This window comes from Herpailurus yagouaroundi, unplaced genomic scaffold (genome assembly GCF_014898765.1).
Source record: "Herpailurus yagouaroundi ecotype Mexico unplaced genomic scaffold, PumYag 199, whole genome shotgun sequence".
NCBI classification, from domain to species: Eukaryota; Metazoa; Chordata; class Mammalia; order Carnivora; family Felidae; genus Herpailurus; species Herpailurus yagouaroundi.
Window position 1 is genome coordinate 17,963,097 of NW_024412430.1, and position 20,726 is coordinate 17,983,822.

Consider the following 20,726-nt stretch of genomic DNA (forward strand, 5'->3'; position numbering starts at 1 on the left):
ACTTCAAAGCGTAACACTGACGCACCACATCATAGAACACCTCCTAGTTCCTCTTTATTTTGCCAAATTATATCCACTTTGCAATCTACAACACTGTCTGTACTTCATAGCATACCTCTGAACTATACACGGAGTCTTTTATGGGAAAACAGTGGGTTGAATGGAGGAAAAAACAGAACAGAACACATTCAGGGAAATGTGAATCCAGAGCATCTCTGCTAGGCTCACTTTCATCTTCCCTGAGAAAAAAAGAAGGAAAAAGACTTCGTTACAAAAAAATGTGACGCCTCACCAGCCTGTAGGTCTGTCACCCACGCGCTGGAAGCTGACCTCGAGGAAAGAGAAGGCAAAACATCCCTTTTCTCACGGATGCCTGAAATGAAGTCCGATTTGGGTCTGAACACCACCTCTTTGGGAATGAGGCCAGCTGCCTGCATCTCCTGCGGTGGAACAGAGGGGCCGGAGCTCAAAGAAGCCAAGGAAGGCGATGTGCCAGGTGACCGGACCTGTCACTCTCCCTCCGCATGTTAAGTGGCCGAGGAGGCACAATGACGCATAAGGACAGACTGATGAACACACTAGCGGGCATCCCTGGATGCGCAGAGATGATGGGGACACCACGTCCTGCCTCTGAGAGGTAGAGCCCCAAGCCTTCTCAGAGCTCCACTGTGGAACTCTCTAGAGAGAGACACGGCTGCAGGTGGCTATCATCCGTTCCTCAGCCCAATCCTCCTGGCACACAGAAGCCGAAAGGGAAGCCTAGGAAAAAGCACTTGCCCACCTTGGGGAAACCGGGTAACTTCAGCACACATTTCTAAGCGTCCCTGGGCTTTCTGGGTAGGTCAAGTTCTTGAAGACCACTGAGGTCCATGAGTCTCTCAAGCACCTCATGCACCTGAGCCCTCTCCTGTATTTCCAAGGAAAACAATCCAGGGGGGAGCAGAACTAGATCACGGGCACTTACGGGCACATATGTGCACACAGGGCTGGTGATGGCCAAGCGGCTGCTGGGAATGTCTGGTGGGTGCCCCGAGGAAGTCAGTGGTCGGCTCTTATCGGCCCCTGTTCCAGATCTCGGAGGCACTGGCCCTGCCATGTTGTGGGTCTACATCTGCCAGAGCCAAGGACGACTTGATGTTTGGGTTTTCCTGGGGCGGGGGCGGGGGGTGACTTTTCTAAGCAGGCAGCTTCCGGGTCCCGGGGGTGGCCCAGAGGTGGTATCGTCACAGCCCTACGCCTTTGGGTCCCTCCTGATCGATACCGGCATCAGGGCCCTTGTGAGGGCTGCCGTTCTTGTCACAGTTCTGAAGCCCTGGAGCTTTTCATGACTTACTTGAATATCTTCAACATAAGAAAATGCTCTACGATCCGACAAGATATCCCCAAGAGGATGCAGCCGCTTCATAGCCTTCTTCCCCTGGGATTTCAGAGGATGCTCTTTCCACTTAATAGGTCACACTGAACACAATCTTATGTGTCTCCTCATTCATCAGTGTAGGCACCTGCTATTTACCACACAAGGACACTTCTACGACACGACTTACATTCTCTTGAGGCAACAGATACATGTGCTTGGTTGGCCCCATGCCTGGCGTCTCCCGAGTGCTTACTTGCCATGAAATGTTATTCGTGTCTCCCCCTGCATTGGGCCCAGCACACAGCAAGAGAGCAGAATGATTTCCTCAGGAAGACCGCTGCGTACACGCTTAGAAAACTGGACAGAGACCAGTGTCATGGTCAAGAAGAGAACACGGGTTTCAATCTCTGTTCTTGGAAAAGTCAGAAAAATCCTCTAAGCCTCCAAATCCACATTTGGGAAATGGGGAGAGTGAACCAGGTGGCGTCCAAAGATCGAAACTACTGTTCTGGCCATCTTCAATTAACTGGGCGCCTTACGGGCCGAGCGGCTCTCTTGAGTTTTGTATTTCAATTGTTCATCGAGAACGTGGGCCTGTCCGTCCACAAGCAGGGCCATGCTGTGCGGCTGATGAGAGCAGCAAAATGAACCTTCCAGAAACGTGTGTCTCTTCTCCTCTTTGGGAGCAGTGACAAGATCTGTTCCAGAAGTTTCGCATCCCTGTGCACACTGGGCGCGCCTACTTTGGGGACTTACCTTGAGAAGCTGCTGGAGATCAGCCACAAAGACGTCCCCTCAGTGGGAACGGGAAGGATTCTTTGCGGGCAAAAGTCCACATAAAAGAGAATCATGGTGTTGGACCATCATCAAAGAGTCGCTTTTCTTTCTCTCTGTCTCTCTCTCTCTCTTTAGAAATTCTAACATTTCGACATTATAGAATTTTCTCTCAGAGACACTATTTTCAAGCAAAACTTGCCACCCAGGACATAGGGTGAGGTCACGCTTACCACCAATCCCAGTTTTCAAGAGCAAAGGAGGGAACAGTGAAATCACAACTCTTCCCGAGCAAAGAAAACTATAGGCACACATTGTGCGTGTGCTTATGAATGAAACTCTCCAACCCACACTCAGAGCCTCGTTTACAAATTTCCATCAAGTGTTCGTATATCCCAGGCATCCCTCAGAGATACCGCGGGTCCAGTTCCAGACCACCACAAGAAAAGCACACACTGCGATACAGCGAGTCAGAGGAATTGTTTTGTTTCCGTTGCATATAAAATGTATGTTTCCGCTCTCCTGTAGTCTATTAAATGTGCAACAGAATTCTGTCTAAAAAACAACATACGGGGTGCCCGGGTGGCGCAGTCGGTTAAGCGTCCGACTTCAACCAGGTCACGATCTCGCGGTCCGTGAGTTCGAGCCCCGCGTCGGGCTCTGGGCTGATGGCTCGGAGCCTGGAGCCTGTTTCCGATTCTGTGTCTCCCTCTCTCTCTGCCCCTCCCCCGTTCATGCTCTGTCTCTCTCTGTCCCAAAAATAAATAAACGTTGAAAAAAAAATTTTAAATAAAAAACATACATCCCTAAATTAAAATACTTCATTGCTTAAAAAATGCCAACCATCACCTGAGCTTCCCTAGAGTCGTGTCTTCTCCGCTGGGGGAGGCTCTTGCCTGGATGTTGATGGTTGCTGACCGAACGGGGTGGTCGGTGCTGAGAGTCAGCGTGGCTGTGGCAACTTCTCAAAATAAAACAATGAAGATGGCCACATCGATGGACTCTTCCTTTCACGAGTGCTTTCTCTGTAGCAGGGGACGCTGTTTGATAGCATTTTACCCACAGTAGGATTTCATCCACACTATCAACCTAGCTGATGGGATAGAATCAGATCCTTCTGATTCTTCCGGATCCTTCATGGTCATTTCAACAGTCTTCACGGCATCCTCACCAGGAGTAGATTCCATCTCAGAAAACCACCTTCTTTGCTCATCCATGAACAGCAACTCCTCACCTGCTCACGTTTTATGACATGACAGCAGTTCTGTCCCATCATCAGGCCCCACTTCTGATCCTAGTTCCCCTGCTGCATCTATTTCCTTCCCTCGAGTCTTGAACCCCTGCACGTCATCCAGAAAGACTGGAATCGACCTCTTCCAAATTCTTAATAATGCTGGTATTTGGAGCTTTCCCCACGAATCATGAATAGTTCCCCATGGCATCTAGGACGGTGACTCCTTCCCGGAAGGTTTTCAATTTACTTTTCCCAGATCCATCAGAGGAACCGCTATCTATGGCAGCTAGAGCCTTAAGAAACGTTTGTCTTAACAATAAGATTTGAAAGTCAGAATGACTCTCTGATCTGCAGAATGGATGTTTTGTTAGGAGACAGGAGACAACATGAATCTCACTGTCCAACTGCATCAGAACTCTTGTGCAATCAGACGCACAGTGAATAAGTGACAATATTCTGAAAGGAATCGTTTCCATCTCTGCGCAGGCCTCAACCGTGGGCTGAAAACACTCAGCGCACCAAGCAGTAAGCAGATGTGCCCCTCCCCGCACTTCCACGTCGGGACGACGGCCTCCTTCCTCAAACCTCCCAAAACCACCTCCGCTCGCTTCAGACTCGTCCTCTGCAGGCTCCTCACCCCTCTCAGCCTTCACGGGACTGAAGAGTCAGGGCCTCGCTCTGGGTTAGGCTTCTCTGGGTTAGGCTTCTCGGAAGGGAAGGCTGCGGCCGGTTTCATCTTCTGTCCAGACCACTAAAACGTTCTCCGCATCAGCAAGAAAGCTCTTTGATTTTCTTATCCGTTGTGTGTTCACGGGAGTAGCGCTTTTAATTTCCTTCGGGAGCTTTTCCTTCGCTTCCACAACTTGGCTGTTTGACGCAAGAGGCCTTCCTTTCAGCCGTTCTTGGCTTCTGACATTCCTTCCCCACTAAGCACAATCACTTCTCACTAAGCGCAATCACTTCTAGCTTCTGATGGAAAGTGAGAGGCTTGTGACTCTTTAGTTCACCGGAAGAGAGAGTATAAACTGGCCTCATATCAATCCTGTCATGTCTCGGGAGTGGGGAACCCAAGGAGAGGGACCAAGATGAGGAGATGGCTAGTTGGTGGAGCGGTCAGAACACACACAACATTTACGGATTAAGTTCGCAGTCTTGGATGCACATAGTTCATGGTGCCTAAAAACAATCACAATAATTACATCGAAGATCACTGATCATCGTAACAAGTACAATCTTAATAAAAAAAGTTCGAAATATTGTGAGACTTGCCAACATGTGACACAGAGACACGACGTGAGCAGATGCTGTTGGAAAATGGTGCTGGTAGACTTGCTCAACCCAGGGTTGCCCCAAACCCTCAATTTGTTAAAAAAAAAAAAAAAGGAGGGGGGTGGATATCTGCGAAATGCAGTAAAGCCAAGTGCAATGAGATGACATATGACTGTATTTAGAATAGTAAATGCAGGGACGCTGGCTGGCTCAGTCAGTGGAGCGTGCGGGCTTTTGATCTCGGGATCATGAGTTGGAGCCCCACGTCGGGTGTAGAGTTACTTAAAAGAACTTAAAAAAAATAAAATAAAATAGCAAATGCAAAATTCTAATATTTATAATATGTTTAGTTAGCCGAATTACATCTGTCTACCTCACTAGTCTGAAGGTCTATGACTGGAGTCCGTCCCCCTTTTCTTACTCAAACACACTACGGTGCCCTGAAGCCAGCAGCATAGCAGTCAAGTGTGGAGAATGAGCGAGTGAATACGTGAATTGAATGGCTGGCTGCAAAGGTAGCTGTTTGAGACAGGAACTGTTGTAGGAAGGCAGAGGTGAAAGAAACAGAAAATCTACACAAATAAACCAACATAAGCATAGCAGTATGGCTTCACCGGTACCCATTCCATAGAGTATTTTTTCAAGCAAATGTGAGCTGTACGTAGAGCAACTGGGCTGACCGTGCTTTGTTATACCACGATGCTGGCTGGAGACCTGTCCCAATTTCTGACACAGGAAAAGACTGTTTAAGAAACACAGTGGCTTGGGGCGCCTGGGTGGCTCAGTCAGGTGAACATTCAACTCTTGACTTTGGCTCAGGTCATGATCCTGGGGTCGTGGGATCAAGCCCCACTTCAGGCTCCAAGCTGAGGGTGGAGACTGCTTGGGATTCTCTCTCTCTCTCTCTGTCCCCATCTCTCTCTCTGTCCTTCCATCCCCTCTCTAAGATAAACAATAATAAAAAATTTTTAAAATGATAGCTCATGAAAGAGAGGAAGGAAGGAAGGAAGGAAGGACGGAAGAGAAAAGAAAGAAAGAAAGAAAGAAAGAAAGAAAGAAAGAAAGAAAGAGGAAACACAGTGGCTTGATTTGCATAAGGGCAACTGACTGAGTCAGTAAGAAATGCTGAGTTATTGACATGCTGAGTCAATGAACCGGGATCTGAAAGGGGAGTGGGCTGGGGTGCAAAGACCCAGCCCTCAACTGGTTCCTCAATCCCCTGTTGATTCTTATGAATGTGATATTGAGTCATCGCTCTGACTATAACCCATCTCCTCCCTGTGACAATTGTTCCCGTGGTACCACGTCTGGGAACCAGTTCCTGAAGCACAACTATGAAAATCGCACACAACGGCACTGTGTTTCAGGTGGGTGTGGACAGCCCTGCTCTCCCGCCGGGTATCCTGCCATCAAAGAAATTCTGTTGTTTCTTCTGTTTAAAAAGGGGATCGATCCGTTAACAAAGTTCACAAGCAGCCCGTTCAAAATAGTTGATTTTTTTGTTTCGTTTGGTTGTTTTTATACTAAAGGTAGTAAGATACATGCAGAGTATATCCTGGCACTAGATTTTTGAAGGCTGTTACCAAGGATGGGACTCTAGCCATTAGTTTAGTATTTTGCTTTTTGTACATTTCTCCAAGTGTTGGCGTTTGTTTATAATAATTAAAGCATACTTCATCGTCCACAGGCATCGTAGCATCAGGGAGAATGCGAACTTCACAGCGGAAAGATTTCCAGGCTGGGACAAGACCAGGATCGTGGTTCTTCCGCCACCAATAACTAGATTGGTCACCGGAGCACCTCGTGTGACCCAGATCAGTAAGGACCATTTAACTGTAACTCTGGTTCATTCCTGTAATTTTCCCAGGATCATCTTGGATTTTGTACACTTTTGGTTAAATGCTTTGTTGTATGGCTCCTAGAAATATTTCCTGTCTTTGGGTTAGCCTCTGTAGTTCTTTGTCTTCAGCAAGTTGCTTTCCTTATGGCTTTGACCTTAATAAAAACCCTTGGTATTTTGGAAATCCTCTCTGCCGTGTTTTTTTTTTTGTTTTTTTTTTAATTTTTTTTTTTCAACATTTATTTATTTTTGGGACAGAGAGATACAGAGCATGAACGGGGGAGGGGCAGAGAGAGAGGGAGACACAGAATCGGAAACAGGCTCCAGGCTCTGAGCCATCAGCCCAGAGCCCGACGCGGGGCTCGAACTCACGGACCGCGAGATCGTGACCTGGCTGAAGTCGGACGCTTAACCGACTGCGCCACCCAGGCGCGCCCTCTCTGCCGTGTTTTTAACTCTTGCTCCCCATCCTGCTTTATGTGTGTGTGTGTGTGTGTGTGTGTGTGTTCCATTATCCATTTGATGTTCCATCTCAATCCTAACTCATGTGACCTCAGAATATTTGTCTTACCACAAAGAATAGGAGTATGCTCATTTCAGGAGTTTTCTTTTGTAAGAGCTAGGCAACTATAAACTTCTCTAAAAAACTTAATTACCAGAAAAGTCTTGCAATAATGATCTGTACTGAACGTTTGGTCATTTGCAAAGTAATATGAAGACATACACAGTTATTAAGTATATTTGATAATAAAAATATACACCAATGTTAATCATTAAATTATTCCCCATAATTTTCATGAATTCCACCCCCCACACACATGTGCACACTTCAAAGGTCTAATAATTCCAAGATGAAATTAGAGAGTTTAATGTCTTAGACATTATCTTAATGTAGATGAGTGATTCTTGTTGCGTTTGTGGATAATTAAATGTCACCACATTGGGGCGCCTGGGTGGCGCAGTCGGTTAAGCGTCCGACTTCAGCCAGGTCACGATCTCGCGGTCCGTGAGTTCGAGCCCCGCGTCGGGCTCTGGGCTGATGGCTCAGAGCCTGGAGCCTGTTTCCGATTCTGTGTCTCCCTCTCTCTCTGCCCCTCCCCCGTTCATGCTCTGTCTCTCTCTGTCCCAAAAATAAATAAATGTTAAATGTCACCACAGCCACCTATACAACCGGGAAACGACAGGACAATTGCCTAGACAGAAAAGTGAATGGCGGCACCAAAATTTCACATCTGCGTTGGTTTTATTTCTCCATTCTGTGATATTCTCTGCCCTCCTTCCATTTTAATATTTGTGGAGAGAGCAGGCTGTGCACGGTCAAACCAAAGATCCTCAGCTCCCTGGTGGTAGTTTCTAAACCCATGTGTACATCAGAATTTCTTGGGAAGCTTAATAAAAACACAGGGTTTTCTGGGATGCTGCCCCAGAATGTGTGTCTGCAGAGTGCAGAGCTGGCCTTCAGTGGACAGCGGACAAGCGCGTGGGGACCCAGAGATGCCCCATGTTGCTGTAGGATGCTGGACAGTGTCCACCACTGTAAACCAAATGGAAGTCCACTGGTCTGTCAAATTAATTCGCAAAGGCACTCTCCAAAATATATTTTAGATGTTGTACTGCCAAGGATGTTACAACCACCCAGTGGGCTTTCAGACTGACACATGACACTCATTTTTATGACCAACAGGTCCTCACTAACTAGACGAGCGACAGGCAACCCAAACTTCGTGGATTCACAGCGGGAATCCTGGTGCTCCCTTTCAGACATGCTTCGTCCCCACTGATAATACCTGCACCTTCCTTTCAGGGTTCGGATCCAAACACGGGGGACTTTTCTGGACGCCTGTCTTCCTCCGGCCACATCCCGTCCCCTGGTTCTGACTCCGACTTCCTTCCCTCCTCTGTTTGTACCTGTTCTGCACCACCACCATCTGGGCTCAACCACTGGGGCAACCCCCCAACTGGTTTCCTCACCTTCTCCCGGCGTGGCGTGGTGGTTAGAGGCCCAAACTGCACAGCTGGTGTGAGTCCTGGACCTGTCACTTTCCAGTTTCGTGACTCAAAGGCCATCTTTTGGCCCCTCCAACCCGCGTTTGCACAATACATGAGGCTCCCTCTGGCCGCAGGCTTGCTACACTTGTACGCTCCCTCCGTCCAAAGGCTTGCTCAGACTTTCTCAGAGCTGTTCCTTTCATGAGGTTGGTTCAAACGTAACAGTCAAACTGAGTACTTTCCTGATCCCTCTTTCTAAAACCGCAACCCACCCAGAGGCACCTGGGTGGCTCAGTCGGTTAAGCATCCGACTCTTGGTTTGGGCTCAGGTCACGATCTCACGGTTTGTGGTCTTGAGCCTCACATCAGGCTCTGTGATGACAGTGCGGAGCCTCCTTTGGATTCTCTCTCTCTGTCTCTGCACCCCACTGGTGCTCTTGAAAGAAAGAAAGAAAGAAAGAAAGAAAGAAAGAAAGAAAGAAAGAAAAAGAAAGAAAGAAAGAAAGAAGAAAAAGAACAGAATACAATAAAAAAATAAAATAAAATAAAATAAAATAGTAACCCACCCTCTCACATCTGTGCCCCTGGCCCCTGCTTTATTCCACTTCACAGCACCCACTCCTTGGCAACAAGCCACATATTCAATTAGCTGCTCTCAATGGTCCAGTTCCGCACCCAGAAATGTGCACTGTACCGGGGGGGGGGGATCCGTTCCAGCCCACTCCCTGTTGTGGTTACAGCCATGCCCAGCACAGAGCAGGTACTGAGGACACACGCGTTCAACGTCGTTGGAAACTTTTTCTCAACTCTTCAGTTTTGTGCGTTTACTCGGACATTTCTTTGAGTTACTACGGGGAGGAAAATGATTCACATCCTCGGCAGACAGTTTGCAAGGCCTTCATCTTGTCTATAAATTCACTAGGAGGGTTCATCAGTAGATTTCACCTTCTCCTTCCTGTATTTAGAGGCTCCTTCTTGCCTCAAGGATAAAAACGAAAAAAAAACTGGCTTACGTATCATCAGGTAGTACCCTAAGTTAACGGAAATCAAAAGCTGACCATCTGTTCTTACTTTCTCCTTGCATTTTGACAATAACTACTCTCCCCTCTGGTAGCGGGTGCCGAGGTTCACTCTGAAAAGGTAGCAGCAATTAAGGGAAATCAAAACACATCGGTTATGTTGTGAAATCAGTATTAAAACAAACGTCTCTGAACCAGTCGTACATTCCAGAGGGGCTTTACAAATATGCACCACAAAAACCTCATGGAGATGCCCGAATCGCGTGTTCACTTGTGACGATTAAAATATGTTTTTCTTTCATTATAACCATACACTGTAGACAAACAGGCAATTAGCTGTCTGTTATTCCTCTCGGCAGCAAATGCCCTTTTTTTTTTTTTTTTTTTAATGAACTTGACCTCGGCCCTACCAAAAGCTGCCAACAGTTAATTATCAAGAAAACAGCTTCAGTCATTGAAACCTTACTCATCTTGGAATGTGCCAGTTGGGACCATTTTCATCTTTCGAGGGATCTTGAAATTCCTCAGTGTAGAAGGAACTTTGCTTCCAGGATTAACCAGGATAAAAGATAGAAGAATCGTTAACATGTCCTAGACTTCTATGATAATGAAGCACGTGACTGATAAAAGGAGGATGTATTATTGGGATGCCAGCATCTTTATTTAGCTTTGTCTGTTCTTGGCATTCACTTGAGCCATGATAATGCAAGCAAAACAGAGCAGAAATTGAGTAACTTGAAGGCCTGTTATAACCTCTGGAGCCCAGAATATCTAGAAAGATCCTCTTGGCTGTTTCGTCACGTACTTGACCGATCACACACGTTCCAGTAAAGGTTAAGTCAACATATTTATCTCCTATGATCACACTGCAATATTTTGGTCAGTATCTATGAGAAAATGCTTGCCCCAGAGCCCCAACCAGCCACACGTACCTCCAGTACAATGCCCGGGGAGCTCTCACATTTTCTTTCCTTTTTAACTTTTTTAAGTTCGTTTATTTTGAGAGAGACAGAGACAGCTTGAGTGGGGGAGGGGCAAAGAGAGAAGGAGAGAGACAATCCCAAGTAAGCTCTGCACTGTCAGCGCAGAGCCCAATGCGGGGCTCGAACTCACAAAACCGCTTAGATCGTGACCTGAGCCAAAACCGAGAGTCGGATGCTTGACCGACCGAGCCACCCCGGCGCCCCTCACGTTTTCTATACCAACCTTGGGGGTAGTTTGTACGCTGGAAGGTAGAGTTGACCCAATCTGGATCAAATCGGTTGGGTAACCACTGCCCAAATGCTCCGATTTTGTTTGATGTATGAAGTGACAGTAGGTGTAAAAACCGCATCAGGACTTTCAGCTACTCACAAACCACCATCATAAATTCACCCACAAATAACTCCTTCCTTACAGAAACTGCAACCCAATCAGGGTGACCTGTGGCCAGAGCGGAGAAACCAAATTATAACCAGGTCATGGTTACCTTGGAACCACATACGGCTGACTCTTTTCTGACCATTTGTCTCCCGACTGTGCGGGGCCAAATTCTGTCATTGTTGGAGTACCTGTTATGTCTACACCACTGAAGCAGCAGGGAAAGTTTCATAAAGGAGGGTTGTTTTCTGAGCACAGGGAGAAAAGGTAGCAACTGACACACACACACACACACACACACACACACACAGACACGAGCGTAAAAAAGGCGTTAGAATTTGTATCAATTCTATCATTCACTGGGGTGGGTGCACTGGTCCTTTGAAGAGCTGGTTTATTTATGACCTACCTGTACTGATCCACCATATATAATGGGGTCTCCAGGAAAAATGAAATATGACTTATACAGAGTTGTACACGAACCTGCCACTCAACGAAGTAAAACCTGGTTTTGCGCACAGCAGTCAACTACATGAGCTTAACTGGCATAATAAAGCTTATCAGCCTACCTGTCATGTTGCAATATACGAGAGCAGGTTCCAGAGGGCCACTTCCATCGGAATCGATATAGTAGAGCCCTGAAGAGTCTCCTCTGTGCTTGTGGGCTTCACAGGACTGCTCGTACAACGCTGAAAAGGACAGGGATCTCAGCCAGGGGCAGCAATAAGATGGGGCCCTCCATGTTGTTAATTACGCGATACTTGCCCCAGTGACACTCATTCTGCGTTGCTCTCGGGGGCATTTTGGCTAGAGGAGTGTTGCCCTGCTCCGATCAGGCAGCATGAATACTCCGAGGCACGGAGCAAAAGATGTTAAGAGGTATCTCTGTGCGGCTCTGAACCCTGCGTGCTCTAGAAACGAGACTCTTTCCAGAGCCATGGTAACTGGACTTACACAGTCTAATTTTATTCTGCCCCATAATATCTAAGCATCTGAAGGGCGCTGGCTTCATCTCCCTAAGTGATCTGTTATTATCTAATAAGCACGGTGATTTTTTAAATCACTCAGTAATTATACTCTCTGTTTACTTAAAACACTCCACACGGGCAACGCATTGTTTTCAAGATGGGTTTTGCAAAGCACCGGCTTTTCTTCGTTCAGCGTTTAAAGTGTGTTTTATTTATTTATTTTTTTTAATTTTTTTTTTTTAACATTTATTTTTTTGGGACAGAGAGAGACAGAGCATGAACGGGGGAGGGGCAGAGAGAGAGGGAGACACAGAATCGGAAACAGGCTCCAGGCTCCGAGCCATCAGCCCAGAGCCCGACGCGGGGCTCGAACTCACGGACCGCGAGATCGTGACCTGGCTGAAGTCGGACGCTTAACCGACTGCGCCACCCAGGCGCCCCTTAAAGTGTGTTTTAAAAGGAAATTTCCTTACGTGCTTTGCCAAGGATTACTCAAGAAAACTGAAATTAAAAAAAAAAAACAAAAAACCAAAAACAAAAAGCGTATACACACGAAACATCTCTTTGTAAGTTCAATGTATCCTGATTCTTAGTTGAATTTTTTATGTGTGCAATAAATGCTTTGCTAGCACATGGCAAGTGATTAACATCTGCAGATAATGGACTTAATTAATATTCAGCCTAAGCTTAAATGAGTAATCAGCCGAGCAGTGTCTCCCGTGCACATCAGTCACCGCCTCGAGAGGAAAGACCCTTTGAAAACCTGAAAAGCAGCTAACGGCCACCAGGAAAGAAACGCATCACTGCTTCTGGCACAGTGTGGACTGGATCTTTAAGCCACCCTAAGGATGAGGTCCGGCATTCAGGAACACAGACTCAGGAAGTGGCTAGCCAAGATCCACCACCGAGAACGATCCCGGAAGGGACGGAGAGGGCAGAGTGGGGGCCCAGAACTGATGCCCTTCTCCACTCACTGGGTTAGCTACATTTTAAAACTCGGCCGATTTCAAAGAATGAAGCAAAACCCGGAGAGGGGGCGGGTGGGGCAGAGGGACTGTTTTTCTCCCTTCGCACAGAAGAAGAAGATCAAAGGAATGTTTGCTTGTCCGGGGGCTGTTACAAAAGAAAACATTCTTTTATTAAATATGGCCAGGTGTCAAATGGGTCAAATGAGATCGGCCCAAATCAATAGCACGCCATCGACTCTGGTGGCTACAGACACAACACGGAATGCTTTCCCAGCAGCGTTGGCTTGCATTTTGCCCACTCATGTTTACGCTTCTATAAATACGTAAACGTGCTTGCAACTGCCCTGGAAAAGTGTCCAGAGGGACACACACAAAGTGACGACAGTGGTTACGTTTGGATCGGGGCTGGACCCGCCTGGGGAATGAGGGTAGAGGAGGAAACACCAGGAAGGCACCTGCGTTAATCGTGCACTTACACCGGAAACTAACGGCCTTATGAGCCCTTACTGTGGAACTGGAAATCTCTCCCTTTCATTTTGGTCTACTATTAGAGTATCACAACAAAGTCAATGCAGTTATTAGACCAAATCAAATTACTAAGGCCACAAGTGAAAGACTCCGTATAATACACCTGTTAATTTTCCAATCAGAGTTGTTTGGGATGATGGTTAAATCAGAGTTACCGGCAACACCGTAGCAAATCATTCCTCGGTCATTAACCTTCAGTAGGTATCCGCTTTGTGTAAGACACCTTGCTGGGTGCCATCTGTGGCAGGGGGAGCACTGTACGTAAGAGACCGCCCCCATACTTAGCCGTGACTCTGGACAAGTCACCGAGCCTCAGACATCCCAGATGTCCAGCTCCTTCCAAATAAAGAGGTGCCTTGGAAAATTCTTACTTGGCACCATAAAAGCAAATTCAGGTACAATTGCTCTGGTTGAACTTATGGGGTGTTTAGTGGGGTGAGTCACCGCCCTTTGACTGCAAGAGCCTCCCGGCTCTTCTGTGGAACATCCCGGGCCGGAGGCCAAGGCTTCTCGGCCCGACGCTGATGCCTGCTGCTTTGGGGTTCAATTCGCACAGGCTGGAAACTTGACAACCCGTGCTCTGCCTCGGGGAATGTTCACGGCGGGCTGTTTTCTCTAAAGGCCCAGGGCGGGGACACGTGCTAAAAAGAAGGGGCTCAGAAACGTCGGCAGTGATACGCCAAAAAGGAAAAAGTAGAATAAAACCATAAACAACGAAAGCCAAGAGTTAGACAGCAATGAGGATCTCAGGGGCTCTGTGGCAAGCCTCTGGTCGGTAATGAATTTGGGGTCGCTCAAGTTTGGTTGGCTGTGGCCTTCGGAGAATGATTCTTCGGAAAAGAGCCTGGTGTTCAAGATGGAAGACGTGGGGATGGTTCAAGGCGGTCGAGAGACCTGGCCGGCAGCTGTGGGACCTTGATCGAGGGACCTGACCTCTCTCTTTCCTAAGTGCACAATGTAGAACACTCACCTTCTAGGATGATTCTGAGGATCAAAGGAGTAGAAACATGCAGAGAACTACAGAAAACTAGGATCCCACAGGCACATGGTAAGCTTCCAATGCGTTCACCACCGCCATCATCAAAGAGCATCACGACTGTGAGGGACCTGGACGTTTACCCGGCCTCTGGCTGACTCTAGAAACCCTACCATGTTAACTCTCATCCTGTGCCCCTTTCTGCAACCCCCCCCCCCATTAGATTTTATAAATACTGACATTCAGTAACTCGTCCTCTTTAGTTCGGCAGACAGGACTGGAGAACTAAAACCGGGTCCGACGCGAGGAACAGAGTAACGTGATCATGCCGTCTAGATTGTTTCTCGTATTGGGGGTTTTTATTACATTTTATTTTCCTATATTTATTTTTCTTTGCCTGCTGCTTTCTTTTTTTTTTTTCCATCCTATCTGATACTACGTATTTCTGTAAACTGCCTTGACATCACTAGGAAATAAAACTGATTAAAAATAAACCAGGCATGGGGCACCTGGGTGGCTCAGTCAGTTAAGTGTCCGACTTCAGCTCAGGTCCTGATCTCAGGGTTCGGGAGTTCGGGCCCCTCGTGGGGCTCCGTGCTGACAGCTCAGAGCCCGGACCCTGCTTCGGATTCTGTGTCTCCCTCTCTCCCTGCCCCTCCCCCACTTGCGCTCTCTCTGTCCCTCTCAAAAATTATCTCGCCAACCATGAGTTCATGACATGAACCGAAATCAACAGTCAGACACTTAACTGACTGAGCCACCCAGGCACCCCTAAATATGTATTTTTTGTTAAGAAAGATAAAATGTTAAGTCTTACCAGAAAATGTACAGAAAAACCATAAGGGGGGGAATGCTGAGCTCTGTCTGAAACTTGATAATGCTTAAGTTTTGTTTCTTTAATAAATCAGCATTTGACAAAAAAAATTAATAAATATTCTAAAAATTAAAAAAAAAAGAAACCAGACAAAAATTGGTCCCTAAAAACTTGTTTTTGTTGTTACTTCCCAGAACGTGGTTGCACAGACACAGACACATATACACGAAATAATGAAAAGGAAAGAAGGGGGCACCTGGGGGGCTCAGTCGGTTAAGCCTTTGACTCTTGCTTTTGACTCAGGTCAGGATCTCACGGTTTCATGAGTTCGAGCCCGGCATCAGGCTCTGTGCTGAAAGCCTGGAGCCTGCTCGGGATTCTCTGTCTCCCTTTCTCTCTGCCCCTCCCCCACTCATGCTCGCGCGCACACGCACGCTCTCTCTCTCTCTCTCTAATAAATAAATAAACGTTAAAAAAATAAAAGAAAGAAAGAAAAGGAAAGGAGAACTGCATGGAAATCAGGACAGAAAAGGGAACAGGCAGGGTGTGGGGCTTACGGGAATGGCAGGTCGCGCCCAGGTAGCCAGTGTGCGCACAGTCACAGGAAAAGGTGTCCCAGGACTGGGAACATTCGCCCCCGTGCTCACAATAGCTGGGCAAACACCTACGAGAGAACACAAACAACCGTTACTTCCCACATTCAGTCAGGAGAACACGTGTATCTTCACCGACACGTTACAGTGGAAGACAGTAATGACAGTGGCTTGAAGAGAAAAATTGCAACATGAACAAAAATTGTTAGATCTGTCAAGAAGGTTTCCTAAGGCGATACCCACGACCAACTAAGAAACCCATCAGATGCTGCCAATTGTCACGTATTTGCGACAGATACATTTTCTACCCGTTGCATTATCAAAAAATGTGTTTGCTTTTTCACGAATAAGGCAAGATCCATTTCATTACATGACCCGAGATATAAACTGCTAGCAATGGCCACGGGCAGACACAATTGTTCCCCTCCCTGCTTCCGTGTCCTTGAACTGGGACCTACAGATCCTTCCACAGAGAGGCATTCCTCTCCACCTTGAAACTGGGTTGGGCATGTGACCAGCTCCGACAGATGGGACATCAGCAAACAGATACAGTAGAGGCTAGAATTTGGGAGATGAAAGACCTACCCCCGGAAAATCATAATACATTGATGATAGAAACCGAAGACAACACAAACAGAAAGACATACTATGCTCATGGATTGGAAGAACCCTGTTCGTACTACCCATGTCCATACTACCCAAAGCAATCTACAGATTGAATGCAATTCCTATGAAAATGCCAATAGTACTTTTCACAGAACCAAAACAAAAAATCCCCAAATTTGTGTGAAACCACAAAAGACCCTGAATAGTCAAAACAATCTTGAGAGAGAAGAACAAAGCTGGAGATATAATTCTCGATTTTAAACTATACTACAGAGTTGTAGTAGCCAAAAGAGTATGGTACTTGCACAAAAACAGACACAAAGATCAATGCAACAGAAATAAGAGTGCAGAAATAAACCCACATGTATATGGTCAATTAATCTATGGCAGAGGAGGTAAGAATATACAGTGTCGAAAAGACAGTCTCTTCAATAAATGTTGGGAAAACTGAACAGCCACACGTGAAAGTATGAAACCGGACCACGTTCTTACACTATACATAAAAATGAACTCAAAATGGGTTAAAGACCTAAATTTGTGGCCTGAAATCATAAAACTCGTAGAAGAAAACACAGGCAATAACCTCTTGCACATCAGACTTACTAATATTTTTCCTCAGGCAAGGGAAACAAAAGTAAAAATAAACTATTGGGCCTACATCAAACTAAAACGCTTCTGCACAGAGAAGGAAGCCATCAACAAAACAAAAAGGCAACTTATTGAACGGAAGAGGATACTTGCAAGTGATAGGTCTGAGAAGGGCTTAATAACCAAAATATATAAAGAATTGGTACAACTCAACAACAACAACAACAAGTAATTCAATTAAAAAAGGAACACAGAATCTGAATAGACAGGCTTGCAAAGAAGACATCCAGATGGCCAACAGACTCCTGAAAAGCTGCTCAACATCACTCATCATCAGGGAAATGCAGATCAAAACCACAGTGAGATACCACCTCAGACCAGTCAGAATGGCTCGTACCAAGAAGACAAGAAATAATAAATGTTTAGAAGAATGTGGTGAAAGGGAGCCCTTGTGCACTGTTGGTGGGAATGTAAATTGGTCCGTCAACTATGGAAACGGTCTGAAGGTTCTCCAGGAAAGTGAAAACAGAAATACCATAGGATCCAGTAATGCCACTTCTCAGCATTTACCCAAGGAAAACAAAAACATGAATTTGAAAGGGTACATGCACCCGTATATTGACCGCAGCAGTGTTTATAATATCCAAAATATGGAAGCAACCTAAGTATTCATCCATACATGAGTGGATAAGGAAGATGTCGCATATATACACAATGGTATGTTACTCGACCATAAAATAAATGAAGTCTTGCTATTTGATACAACAGGAATGGACCTAGAGAGTGTTACGCTAAGTGAAATAAGTCAGAAGGGGAAAGACAAATACCAGATGGTTCCACTTATATGTGGGATCTAAAAAACAAATACACAAACAAAAAACAATAAAAAAAAAAAAGAGAACCAGACTCAAATATGAGATGAAAATGGTGGTCGCCAGATGATGGGGGTAGGAGTGGGCAAAATATGTGAGGGGGATTAAGAGGTACAGACTGCCAGTTATAAACCAAACGACAAGGATGAAAAATACAGCATGGAGAACATAGTCAACAGTATTCCAGTAACTTTGCCTGGTAACACATGGTAACTACACTTCTCCTGGTGAGCCCCATAATGTATATTCTTGTTAAATCACTATGTTGTACGCCTAAAATGTACTATGACAACTGTATTGCAATTAAAAATGTTAAAAATTTTAAAAGTTAACTCAAGGGAGACCATAGACCTAAATGTAAAATACCAAACTCTTAAACTCCCGGAAGACAACAAAACGGAAAATCTAGCTGATCTTGGGTCTGGTGATGACTTTTCAGATACGGTCTATGAAAGAAAAAAAATGGGTAATTTAGATTTCATTAAAATTTAAAACTTCGCCATCAATGACATTGTTAAGGGAATGAGGTTACACACCACAGTCTAGGAGACAGTCTTGGCGAAACACACACTTGACACGGGCTTGTTATCCGAAATACAGGGGAAACACTTTTATTTTTTCAGTTTATTTATTTACTTATTTATTTTGAGAGAGGGAGGAGAGAGCACAGGGGAGGGGCAGAGGGAGACAGAGAATCCCCAGCAGGCTCCGTGCTGCCAGTGCAGAGCCCGACACGGGGCTCGATCTCGCAAACCGTGAGATCGATCATAACCTGAGCTGAAATCAGAGGTTGGACGCTTCACCGACCAAGCCGCCCAGGAGCCCCTAGGTAAAACTCTTTTAAAACCCAATGGAAGGCACATGAACCACCAATTAAAAACTGGCTCACAAGATCTGAGCAGATGCCATACAAAAGAAGATGTAAAAATGGCAAATACACATATGAAAACATGCTCCACATTGGCAGTCATTAGGAAAGTGCAAACCAAAACCTCAGTGAGATGCCACTTCCCACCCACCAGGATGGCCATCATCAGAAAGGTAGAACAGGTGTTGACAGGAATGAGAAGGATCTGGACCCTTCTACGTCGCTGTTGGGACGATAAAATGGTGCTTTAGAAGTCAATCTGGAAGTTCCTCAGTTAGACGCAGAGTCACCACTGGCAGCAATTTCGCTCCTGGGTACACGCCCAACAGAACTGAAAACACATGTCCACACGAACACCTGCACGTGAATGTTCTTATCGGCACGACTCGTAATAGCCAAAAAGTAGAAACCGCCCAAATGCCCACCAAGTGACGAATGGATAAACCAAATCCGTCACGGCCTTACAAAGGAACAGGATATCACGGCTTTGCCAATGATGTAGAAAAGAAGACCCGCGTCAATTCAAAGGTGGAGGACCTGGGTCCCGACAAGCCACACTGCCTCTCAGTTTAAGCTCTAAATACAGTCACTCAAAAGCCTCACACGTTTGCAGGAGCTACGTAACTATTCCCTCTGGAGCTCAAGAAGTCAAAGGGATGAGTAACTTTGGGTTACTTCTACTCTATGAGCAGTGAGCACTGAGCACTCCCTTACTGTTTGAGAGGGAGATGCTGGAAATGAGCCCCATTTCTTTCCAAGGACGCATAGGCACGCTCTCTGCTGGGCCTTCTGCCATTTGAGTGGGAGACACCTGATTCCAGGCCAAGAACCAGAAGGCGGGCTTCCTGGGAAAACAGAAGGGTGTCTCTTCACCTCCAAGGATTACGAGGCAGGTCGGTCGACATCCGGGCCCCTCCCTTCGTGACTGCTGTCCCCGTGTCTTTGGCCCTTTGGGTTCTTCCTTCAATGGCTGCAGTTTCCTGGGCCCTCCCACGCCTGAGGTCGGCTTCGTTACCCCAAACCTCCTGCCTTCCTGGCGGGACCCAGCGTGCACAAGGAAGACCAGAGAGAGGTATGAGCCGTAGTAAGAAAACCTTCACGTGTGCGCGTGCGCAGGCACACCAGCGTGTACCTTAACCTGACTTGGAGGCCGCGCCACCGCCGAAGACTGGTGGGGAACCGGAAGTCTAGCGCCGGGGCTGTGCTCACACGCAGATGAGGAGAGCTTAGTCTGTACCAAGAGTTATGGAACCTCCACACCACGCACGGGCCAGGTTCCTTCCAGTTTCAGGGAAGATGTTGGCCAGAGTTGATGCGCAGGAGGGCAGTCAGGATGGGGATAGTACTTAACCTGTAAAACATTGCTAAGAGAACGGACTCGAGCCCGGACGAGAGCCAATTCAGGGAATCCACCGGGGACTTGTCGGGCTGCGGGGGGCTAAAGTGGGCACAGCTTTACGACAGGGAAGATGAAGATTAAAGCTGGAAATCTGGGTGGGACAGAAGACACGGATGAAGCGTGTGGTGAGCGGGGAAGCTTCCGGTTCCTGAAAGGTGGAACAGAAGCGGGAGCCTCTTCTCCACGGTGAGTGAAAACGAGATCCCTGCTTGGGGACGGAAGCGTCAGCAGATGTCATGTTGAAGGTTCTCCCCAACCTAAGGATTTTGTGCCTCTAGCGTTCCCAAAATATCTTAAGACCTAATAAGGAAACCTCTTGACTCTGGGCCTCCCAAGATGGTGCTTCTCCATCACCGTCCCATCGAGCGGTGAGGTCACCCTTTATCCAGCTGTCCAGGCCAGAATCTGAGGCCCATCCTGACTCCTCCTCTGCCACCCCACAGCCCGGCAGCGCGTCAACTTGTCACGATGTTCCCCAAACATGTAGGAGCCAGCCCTGTTTTTCTCTTCCCTACTTCGGGCCATCATCCCTTCCCACAGGTAGGCAGCCCCGTCCCCGGCCTCCCACCACACCCTCTCTCTTCAGCCCACACCCAAATCCTCTCCGGGCCGTGGGCCGTACTGCCTAACTGAAGCCTTCAGAGATGCCTCAGGGAGCCTCAGGTCAACGTCCAGACTTCGGCTCCGCCGCCGGGCCTCTGTGGT

At 46.8% G+C, this 20,726-nt stretch overlaps 1 protein-coding gene across 1 annotated transcript in view; it reads right to left on the reverse strand.

Moving 5' to 3' along the window:
• Nucleotides 1-20,726, reverse strand: part of LOC121013550 (contactin-associated protein-like 3) — a 195,015-nt gene that overhangs the window by 48,958 nt on the left and 125,331 nt on the right. Inside the window, exons 11-12 of the mRNA XM_040449262.1 lie at nt 15,653-15,759; nt 11,411-11,530 (exon numbers count right to left, since the gene is read on the reverse strand). Coding sequence (XP_040305196.1) covers nt 11,411-11,530; nt 15,653-15,759 — 227 coding nt within the window. The remainder of the gene's footprint in view (nt 1-11,410; nt 11,531-15,652; nt 15,760-20,726) is intronic.